The 10,715-nt window shown below is 56.9% G+C and overlaps 2 protein-coding genes across 2 annotated transcripts; both read left to right on the forward strand.

Annotated features, from left to right (window-relative positions):
* Nucleotides 1-503: 503 nt before the first annotated feature.
* On the forward strand, nt 504-2,753 carry SECTM1 (secreted and transmembrane 1). Its single transcript, XM_036269496.1, has 5 exons — nt 504-580; nt 734-1,045; nt 1,692-1,724; nt 2,093-2,274; nt 2,525-2,753. Exons 1-5 carry the CDS (start codon nt 529-531, stop codon nt 2,537-2,539), a joined length of 594 nt encoding a protein of 197 aa, XP_036125389.1. The 5' UTR covers nt 504-528; the 3' UTR covers nt 2,540-2,753.
* Nucleotides 2,754-3,455: 702 nt separating this feature from the next.
* CD7 (CD7 molecule) lies at nt 3,456-10,219 on the forward strand. Its single transcript, XM_036268310.1, has 6 exons — nt 3,456-3,564; nt 7,133-7,192; nt 7,289-7,330; nt 8,464-8,784; nt 9,010-9,140; nt 9,897-10,219. Exons 1-6 carry the CDS (start codon nt 3,456-3,458, stop codon nt 10,005-10,007), a joined length of 774 nt encoding a protein of 257 aa, XP_036124203.1. The 3' UTR covers nt 10,008-10,219.
* The last annotated feature ends 496 nt before the right edge of the window (nt 10,220-10,715 follow it).

Below are 10,715 nucleotides of genomic sequence, written 5' to 3' on the forward strand. Positions count from 1 at the left end.
TGATGAGAGCACATCGGGCAAGTGGGCCAAAGGTCCCACAAAGGGTCTTGAAATAAAGCCGGATGCCCAGCGGTGGAACGTGGGAGGGGTCACGGGCTGGGCGTCCAAGGTAGTCTCAGGGTCAAGCCGGGTCCACAGCCCCCCTGTGGCTCAGCGTCTCAGTCATCAGGCAATTCTGCGAGTTTTATTCTCAAACTGAAAGGGTGAGCCCCATGGTGAAGTGGGCCCTCTCCCGGTGCCTTGCTCCCTGTCCTGTCACAGTGGCCACCAGCGGTGTGCACAGTGGAAAGGCACAGGGGGAGGAGGGGCTGGGCTGCAGAGAGCAGGCTCAGGCAGGCACACTGGCCTCCGGGCACCAGTGGTCAGGAGCCTGGGGCCCCTGCCCGCCCTGGCCCAGCTGCGGCCCTCTGACCTACTGGCTTCCCTTCATCCAGTGAGGGCCCCAAGAACCAATGAGGAGGACTTGGGACCCTTGAGGCCTCCCTCCTGCTGACCATGCTGGCCCCAGCATCCTCCCTCCCTGTTCCCATGGTGCTCTGGACCCTCCTCATGGCCGTCTCTCTGGGCGCTGAGACAGACCGTGAGTCTGGGGTCTCCCTCTCTCTGTGGGGAGGGGGAGGGGGCACACCCAGACTGGGCTCAGGCCCAGGGAATGACTAAGACCCCAGGGAGGGCTGTTGGTGGACGTCCTGAGGCCCAGCCATGCCCCACATGTGTGGTCCCCTCCACACAGTCTGGGACAACCCCATCTGCACCAAGAATGTCTCCGTGACCAGGGGGGAGCGGGCCGTGATGACCTGCACCATCTCCAACCCCTTCCACAATGTCACCATCTGCCGGAGAGACCACAGTGGGCAGCACTGCCAGCTTATCTTCGAGGAGGTGACCCCAAGGTGCACTTCCCAGGATGGGTGGCATCTCTGGGTTCAAGGACACACCGCACAGCTGGTGACAGAGGAAGCCCGGGACGCCCAGGCTGGGTGTTACCACTGGATAATCGTGGGGCTCCAGATCAGCTTTGAGGCCACCACCCTGCACCTCTCAGGTGAGGACCAGGGCACCTCGACTCCCCCTGAAGTGCCCAGAGCCTGGACGTGGGCCCAGACAAGACTCAGCCCCTCCCGTCCCAGCATCCCTGCGGTTCCCTCGCCACCTCCAGGGCGCCCCGGACACTGTCCACCTCGGGCACCCAGCACCTCCTCTCTGAGCCCGCGTCACTGCTCGCTCGCTCCCTCCCTCCACTCCTTAAGACCCGGCTACTTTGATTCACTGAGAAAAAGGAACCGGTCAACAGAGACCATCCCCAGCCCCCTTCCACCCCTCCCTGACTTCTGTGCCCCCCTCTGTGTCCTCCCGCTGAAACACAAGCCCCTTCAGAGTGCCCCTGGGGCCACCCTGCTCTGCGGACACCCTCCCCTGTCAGCCCAAGAGCACTGACCCCCCTCCCCCAAATCCTGCTCACCTCACTGTCTTCCTTTGCTCAGACTCCTGACTCACCTCCCCCTTCTGGTGCTGAGGGAGGGCCTGAGAGCTGCCCGCAGCCTGGCTGGGCCCTGGGAGGGGGGCAGTGAGCCCCCAGCCCTGCTGCACCCCTGAGCCTGGGTCTCATCGGATGCCTGGGCCAGGTGGGGGTGGGGGCTGGCGCAGGCTGGCCCCGGGCAGCCCCCTGACCAGCCCTCATCGTCCTGCAGAACCTCCGGAGCCGCACTCCACAGCCTCCAGGGGTAGGTGTTTTCTCTCTATCCAGAGCTGCAGGTGAGGAGCCCTTGGTGTGCTCAGGAGCCTGTGCCCCCTTCCTGCATACCTCTGGCCCTGGGCTTCTTGGCTCAGGGTGGGGGTGCTGTCCCCTCAGGGTGTGCTCAGGGGGGCCATGGCTGCTGCTGGAGTGAAGAATTTACAGTCTGCCTGCTTCCTGCTGCCACAGGGACCCAGCGCATTCGGGGCTACCCGCCCCAGGACCCATGCGCACTCCAGGACCGGAGCCCGCCCCAGGACCCGAGCCCGTCCCAGGACCCGAGCCTGCCCCAGGACCCCAGCCCGCCCCAAGGCTGGAGCGTGCCCCAGGCCTCGCTTCATACACCTCTCATCACAGTCTTCGCCATCCTCTGTGTCCTGGTGCTGGGAGGCGTATTGGCCTGGTGCAGAAGTCGCCGTAACCCCAGGCCTCGCTTCATACACCTCTCATCACGGTCTTCGCCATCCTCTGTGTCCTGGTGCTGGGAAGCATATTGGCCTGGTGCAGAAGTCGCCGTAAGCCCGGACCTTCCAGCTCCTGTAGGTACAAGGCCCACCTCTGGTCAGTGGACTGGGTGGGAAGTGGGGGGAATACAGGGTCCCAGAGAGCCAGTGCCCTCCCCTAGAGGACCACTGCCCTCCAAGCCCTCACTTTGTCCCCAGGACACCCTGGAGGGTAGCATGAGGAGCGGGGGCTGGACTCCCATGAGACCCAGGACGTGTGACGCGCTGTGTCTGCATCCGTGTGCCTGAACCTGCTCAGCCCATCATTCCCTCCCTCCCTCCCCAGATGTGTAGGCTCTGAGCTGAGGAGTGGAAGCCCATCAGAAGGGTGATCAAGCCCACCTGGCACCCGGAATCCAGACCCAGGGTGGTGACACCCCCAGCCGTGGAGCCCCTGCCCTTTCTGATGGACTGATGCCAAGGTGCAGAGGGAAGCAAGACCCTGTCCCGGTCAGCGTCTGAGGGGGCTCTGTGCCCAGCACACAGGGCAGCCCCTCGGGAGGCTGACAGTCTGGTCCCTCCCACCAGGGACAGGGGACGGGCCCTTCTCCATCTCCATGCCAGCGTCTCTCTCTGGCTCCCTCTCCCGGCCACCAAAGAGCTGTAAATCTCAAGTTCAAAGCACTTGACCTAACAGGACCAGCCCCTTCTGTGCCCCCTCCTTCCAGGGCCTGGCCTGGGATTCTTCTGGGAGGACACTACTGTCACCTCAGAGATGCCCTAGTTTGGGGGTTGAAGTTGATCTTAGACATACCCCTGTCTTGACCCTGAGTAAGAACAAGTTTTGGGGACCTTCCTGTCAGCAGTCACTAGAGCAAAATGGGGGTGGTTAGAGGCCTAAGATGATGTGTGCCCATGTCCACCACCAGGGGCAAGTCCCTCCGGAGGAGGCTGATGGGTAGCAACAGGCAGGACTTGTGCCCACCCCACGGCCATTAGCCACGTGTCTTCATAGTTGCCACGAGGCAGCGGGAGCAAGTCCATCTGTGATAAGTACTCACAGGGCTTTTCCTAGAAGTACTGTATTCAATGCTTTGAAAAATATCACTAACGCTAAGTCTCAAAGTGAATAAAATAACCCATCAAATGAGCAGGGGAATATGTGTTCTAACATGGAAAAATACATAAAAGTCTACAAGAAGCTGCTTCGTGTCTGAAAATGCTAAACTGTCCTAAGGCATCAGAGAGACACAGGCCTCCGGATGTCCCAGCTCGCCATGGACCCTGACTGTGACCGGGACCCTGATCTGAATGGCTTCTCAGGCTCCAGGGCCCCAGAACCGGTGGCATTTGAACCTCAGGGGTTAAATAGGTTCAGCTACTGCAGTGCCTGGTTTGTGACACCACAGGGCTGGCCAACAGTGGGCAGGGCACCCAGGCCTCGCTGCCTTGGGAGCCACAGAAATCTATTTCTTCTGCCTAAAACAGACCAAAAGTATTTCTGCATTTCAGGTTAAATCAAAGGTTGTTTCAATATAGCGATTCTGGTGGGAGGGGCCCACAAAGCCCATCTGTCCCCTGCCCCCCTCAGGCAGGACACCTCCCCCATCCCTTTGAGATTCATCAGTCTAACAACCAATTCGTACTTTTTAATTTCTTCATCTTTTTCACCCATCTCCCCAGCCCCTCCTATCTGGCAACCAACAAAAATTCTCTGTATCTATGAGTCTGTTTCTGTTCTGCTTGTTCATTTTGTTCATAAATTCAATTGTTGATAGATATGTATTAATTGCCATTTCATTGTTCATATTTTTGTTCTTCTTTGAGAAGATCCGTCCACATTTCATATAATACTGATTTTTGGTGGTGGTGAATTCCTTTAGCTTTTTCTTGCCAGGGAAACTTTATATGGCCATCGAGTCTAAAAGATAGCTATGCAGGACAGAGTAATCTTGGTTGTAGTTTCTTGCTTTTCATCACTTTGAATATTTCTTGCCACTCCTTTCTGTCCTGCAAAGTTTCTTTTGAAAAGTCAGCTGACAATCTTATGGTAGCTCCTTTGTAGGTAACTAACTGCTTTTCTCATGCTGCTTTTAAGATTCTCTCTTTGTCTTTAAAGTTTGGCTTTTTTTTTATCCTCACCCGAGGACATTTTTCCTTTTTTGTTGTTGTTGTTGTTGTTCAGATAAAGTGGGAGGGAGAGAGAGAGAGAGAGAGAGAGAGAGAGAGAGAGAGAAACATCGACGTGAAAGAGACACATTGAGTGGCTGCCTCCCGCATGACCCCAACCAGGGCCAGGGACAAACTGCAATTGAGGTACATGCCCTTAGCGGGAACTGAACCCGGGTCTCTCTGGACCACAGACCAATGCTCTAACCGCTGAGCCAAACCGGCCAGTGCTAAACTTTGGCATTTTTATGATGATGTGTCTTGGTCTTGGCCTCCACCTCCATGCCAGCTGGGGTTCATCTTGTTTGGGACTCTCTGTGCTTCCTGGACTTGTATGCCTGTTTCCTTCACCAAGTTAGGGACGTTTTCTGTCATTATTGTTTCAAATAGGTTTTCAATTTCTTGCTCTCTCTTTTCCTTCAGGCACCCCCATGATGCAAATGTTGGTACACATGAAGCTGTACCAGAGGCTCCTTAAATTGTCCTCATTTTTTTTTTATTCTTTGTTTTGATTGGATGTTTTTTGCTTCCCTATATTCCAAATCGATGATTTGTTTCTTGGCTTCACCTACTCTACTATCAATTCCCTGTAAATTACTCTTTATTTCAGGTAGAGCAGAGCCTACTTCATTTCTGACTGGTCCTTTATTATGCTCTTAAGGGCCTCACTTAAGTTCCTTGGAGGTCTCACTAAGTTCCTTCAGCATTTTTATAACCATTGTTTGGAACTCTGCATCTGATTGCTTATCTCCGTTTAATTTAGTTCTTTTCCTGGAGTTTTGTTCTGTTCTTTAATTTGGGACATGTTTCTTTGTCTCCTCATTTTGGCTGCCTCCCTGTGTTTGTTTCTATGTATTAGGTAGAATTGCTATGTCTCCTGGGCTTCCTAGGGTGGTTGCTTCTTTTGCTGGGCTTGGAGGTGCCCAGGAAAAGCCAAGCTGTGAACCAAGGCTGGCTGCTTCTAGTGCCTGGCCTGGGGCCACTTAGCAATAGGAATGGGGCTCACTGAGACCAAATGCTGCTTATTTGAGAGAATTTAGGAAAATCTGAAGCAGGAGCCAAAACAGACCAATCCAATGGTAAAGCCACTGGAAACAGCGTGGGTGGTCCCAAAAGATGGGTGAGACAGGGCCTCAGGAAATCACCAGGGTGGGGCAAACAGTGTGAGCCAGGTTGCTGGAGTCCCAGATGTGGTGCCCATCTGTGGGCCCCATGGGGGCAGGGCTCACCCGTGGAACAGCAGCCTCCACCAGCACGTGTGCCTGGGACAAAGCTGCCCCTCCAGCTCTTGTTCAGATGCCAAACATCTCAGTTCTTCCCCATAGGTCTCTGGTGCCTTTCAAACTGCCTCCCCCACACTGGAGCCTGTAGGGAGTGGGTCCAAGTAAGTTCATGCGCGGGCCCTTTAAGAGGAACTGCCTGGCCCGGCCAGTGTGGCTTAGTGGTTGAGCATCAACCCTGCACCAAGAGGTCGCCAGTTCCATTCCCAGTCAGGGTATGTGCCCAGGTTGTGGGCCCGATCCCCAGTGGGGGGCATGCAGGAGGTGGCCAATCAATGTTCTCTCTCATTGATGTTTCTATCTTTCTCTTCCTCTCCCTCTAAAATCAATAAAGAAAAAAATAGTTTTAAAAAAAAAGAGGAGCTGCCTGGGGCTCCAGCAGCCTCAACCTCCCTGAGCCTCAGTTCCCGTGGTTTTTCCAGCCAGAAGTTATGGGGATTCTCTTCCTGGCACTGGAACCCTGAGCGGGGCGCCTGGTGTGAGATGGGGACCCCTCAGTCCTCAGGGAGGACCTTCCCAGCCGAGGGAGCCTCCTGATTTTATCCACCACACGTGGGTGTGGGACCAGCCCTTCCGCCTCCGCCCCTCCTACCAGTCTCGATGTGGCTGCTGCTTTAATTCCATAGCTGTAGGACTTCCATTCAGCTCGATGTCAGATGGTTCTGAAGGATGTTTGTTCTGCAGTTTGTCATTTTGATGTGGTTGTGGGAGGAGGCGAGACCGCGTTTACCTACGTCACCACCTGAACTGGAAGTCTTGCTTCTCTGTATTTTTTATCCTCACCCGAGGACATTTTTCCATTTTTTGTTCAGATAGAGTAGGAGGGAAGAGAGGAAGAGAGAGAGAGAAACATCGACGTGATAGGGACACATGGAGTGGTTGCCACCTGCACGACCAACCAGGACCGGGGACAAACTGCAACCGAGGTACGTGCCCTTCGCAGAAACTGAACCCAGATCTTTCTGGACCACAGGTTGATGCTCTAACTGCTGAGCCAAACCAGCCAGGGCGCTTCTCTGTATGTTTAAGGACTTCTCTAAGGGACAGGTTGTTCTAGGCCCTTACACTGTGGGGTCTGTCCCCTCACCCCTTCCAGCCCCCACACTGCAGGGGTGACTGACATAACAGGCCAGATTTCTGAGCATAAATCAGGTCCCGGTAGAAGGTGACCCAGAGGACAAGGGCAACAGGAGCCTGACCCCACCCCAGCCAGAGGACCCCCTCTTTTCCGGGCCCTGGTCCCCCCACCATCCTGTCTCCATTCCCCTGATGTGCCCCGAGGACATGCAGTAGGGGTGAGGGGCATCCAGCCACCCGGTGGGCACTCAGCAGTACGACGGGGAGCATGAAGGCCACCCCCCCAGCCTGGGCCACACCATTTCTGCTCACCCACGACGTCACCTCCAGGAGGCCACCACCACCTCCATCCCCCTCCCTGCCTGTGTGGGGCTCCGTCCTGCCCTGCCCATCCAGGAAGTGACTTTTCATTGGGACTTTTGGGGCAGCACCTCTGAGGTGCCGGCACACAGTTGGGTGCTATAGACAGCGAGAATCTCTGCTGGCAGGTAGGGGACCCTGCCTTTCCCTTGTCACTGGGTCTGTGGCGGGCAGGACGGCCGTGAGCATGGCCCCCAGGCTGCCTCTGCTCCCCTTGCTCCTAGCGCTGGCCCCTGGTCTCCTGCCTGCGGCCCTGGCCACCACAGGTAAGCACTTCCTACCACCCCCTCCCAGGTCCCCCAGCGGGCTTAGCGTCCCCTCCTGCCACCCCTGCAGTGTGCCTGGGCACACTCCTTCCCAGGAGGGGTGGTCAGGGATGGAGCCTGCCTGTCAGCAGCCAGCCCCTGGACCTGGTGATGTCTGGGTGCTGGATCACCAGGGGTCTGATCCCCATTTACTTCACTGCGGTATCTGGGGACTTTCCACCGTGAGTGGGCCTTTGTCAGAGGGACTGCATCACTGAGGGCACCTTTAAACAGGCCGTGGGGTGTTCTGCAGGGTGGGGAGCCCCGTTACCCTTGGTTGGCAGGCACAAGCCTTGTGCCTCAGAAAAGCTGCAGGATTGAATTCACTGAGAAGCTGAGGTTTGGGTCACGTGAAAGAGGGTTTGTGGTGCCCGGGCTGGGTGGTTCAGTTGGCTGGAGCATCTGTGCACCAGAAGGTTGTGGGTTTGATTCCCAGTCAGGGTTCATACCTCGGGTTTGGGTTCGATCTCCAGTTGTGCATGCTGGAGGCAGCCGATCGATGTTTCTCTCTCACATAGATATTTCTCTCTCTCAAACCAATAAAATAAATCTTTAATTTTTTTAAAAAGGAGGTTTGTGTTTGCACTAGGAAGGCTGGACAGATGAGGGGAATGGTTGGAAAGAGAGAGTGGGACATAACAGTGCCACCGGCTATCTTGCAGACTGTCATTTAATTTAAAAAACATTTGTTTTAATTTATTTGAGAAAGAGAGAAACATGGATTTGTTGTTCCACCTGTTGATGCATTCATTGGTTGATTCTTGTATATGCCCTGACTGGGGATCGAACCCACAACCTTGGTGGATCAGGACGGTGCTCTAAGCAAATGAGCCACCTGGCCAGGGCATGAGAGAGAGAAGGAGCAGAGCCAAGGAGAAGCCCTAACTTTCCCGCTTAGGGTGGGGAGAGGTCGCAGGCAGCCTGAACCCTTCAGAACTCCAGCACAGCCCCCCACTGACGCCCTGAACAGCTTCCAGGCTCCCACGCTGGGCCTCATCTGTGATGACGTGTCAGTGGGGCCCCTTCTTCCTGCAAAGAGAAGGTTTCTGTTCCTCTGGTCAAGCAGGGGTGACAGTCTTGGGTCCTCTCTGCAGAGGTATGGCAGTTCCCCTCCTACGCAGTCACCCCAGATGGGGGCTCCATCAACATCACCTGCTCCACCCGAGGACCCCTGCTCGGGCTCTACCTGATAAAAAGTATTTGGCAAAACACAACCAATGTGATATACCACGGTGTTGGGGCGACACCCACTGTGGATCGGCGGTTCAAGGGCCGCATCGTCTTCTCGGGGCCGACGCACAACCTGACGGTCACCATGCACCGCCTGCAGCAAGCTGACTCTGGTGCCTACATCTGCGAGGCCATCACGATGAACCAGAAAGTCTGGGGCTCGGGCACCTTGGTGGTGGTGACAGGTACAGAGTGCGCCCACCCCTAGGACCATTCCACTTACCTGCTGGCTGGACCCTCTCTGGGCACCTTCCCTCTCTACTTGCTGGAATTTCTTCCAGCTTAAGCCCACCTCCTTCAGGAAGTCTCCTGGATTTCACCCCCAACTACAGAGCCTCCCTGCCCTGAACCCTGAAGGCTCATGGACTCCCCCAATCGGCCAAGAGCCTCTGTTCGCTCCTTCTTCCCAGACACAGTGTTCTACGTGTCAAGCACGTGCCAGGAGACCTCACTGGTACACACCTCCTTCCCTGTGGTCCTGGCTGTGGGCCTCCTCGTCGTGCTGGGCCTGGGGGTCGTGTGTGTGCTGAGGTGGACGCAGGTCAGTGTGACCCTCCGCTGTCGCCTGTGCCCCTATAAGCCTGCTGCCCTCAGAGAGCAGGGAGGGAGATGAGCAGTCAGGTCTTGGGAGCCGGGCACCAAGGAAAACCCAGCGCCCACGCATTCCCTCCATGAGGCCCTGGGAGCTCAGAGGGGCCGAGGTGGGAGAGAAACCCCAGAACGGGAGCCCCCAGGAGTCCTAAGGACTCAGGGGTGTTGGACGCACACGGGACCGTTTGAGGCACGGGGCGAGGAGGTCCAGAGAGCGCGGGGTCTGTGTACAGCTGCCTGCACACATGTGTGATGTGTGTGTGAGCGTGTAAGAGTGTGAGGCCTGTGGTGTGACATCGGTGTGCGAGCCTGTGTGAACCTGGGCTGGAGGTGGGAGGGGAAGGCAGTGGGGACGGAGGCCAGGAGACAGTCACTGGGGCCCCTGGCCACTCAGCCTTTTGCTCCACCAGCTCCACGTCCCCTGCTGCCTGCCAGGCCCCTCCCTCCCTGACAAGGTCGCTGGGGACAAGGTCACTGCCATCCTCCACTTCCTTGCCCCTGCCCCTGGGCCCGGCCCCTGCCCCAGGCCTAGGGCAGCTCAGGAACCCACCTGAGTGGGGGGTGCTGGCGAGGAGGTCCCTCCTGAGTGAGCCTTATGCATGCCCAGGAGGTAAAATCTGGACGCTTCCTGAGGGGTGGACATTGAAGAAATGGGGCCCCCGAGCCAGCCGGCACCCCATTAAGAGAGACAGGCTTTTCCCTTCAGATCAGAAAACTGTGCTGGGCCAGGAAGGAGAGCTCGGTGTGTGTGGTGTATGAAGACATGTCCTGCAGCCGCCGGGACACCGTGAGCACCCCCAACCACTACCAGCTGTGACCGGCCTCTCCGGCCCAGCACTGTTCCTGACCCCCCCCCCCGGAAGTCTTCCGTGCATGCCTCGCCCCTCGAGGTGCCGTGCTCACCCCACCAGGCGGACCCTGGCAGGTCCCTCACACGGCAGGAGGGGCTCCTTCTTTCCACAGGCTTGAGCCCCACAGCAGGCAACCTGGGTTGAGCCCCCAACCCAGGCTCGCCAGAAATAAAGTGCTTCCCTGTTCACCTCCAGTGTGTACTTCTCACCAGACTGGCCCCCCAAGGCTCACAGCCAGACCCCTCACGTGCCTGAAGGAAACAAACAGCCACCAGCAGCAGAAAATGAGTCAGCAAGATGTCCGTGTGGGAAAGTTAGGGGTGAAACTAGCCGAGGACCCGGTGGAGTGACTGCAGGAGAGGAAGTGACCCGGGCGGAAAAGAGGGGGAAAGGGACCACCTCAGGCCTGAGACTCAGGTCATGAGGGTGACCCCTGCCAGGGCAGGGGCTGGGAGGGTGCTCACGTCAAAGAACCGAAGAGGACAACCAGGGAGGGACGGGCGCCAGGTGCCTGGACAACCTGGGGACTAGCACCTCAAAAGCAGGGGGACCCTAAAACTCAGCGCTGCATTTGAGAAGGCAATGGGATGATCCCATTAAGTGCTGGGAAAAGGGAAGAGAGACAGGGGGGGCGCTGAGGTCAGGGCTAACAAGAACCGGGGATGGGTGGCCAG

Source organism: Molossus molossus, unplaced genomic scaffold (genome assembly GCF_014108415.1).
Source record: "Molossus molossus isolate mMolMol1 unplaced genomic scaffold, mMolMol1.p scaffold_m16_p_19, whole genome shotgun sequence".
In the NCBI taxonomy this organism is placed as follows: Eukaryota; Metazoa; Chordata; class Mammalia; order Chiroptera; family Molossidae; genus Molossus; species Molossus molossus.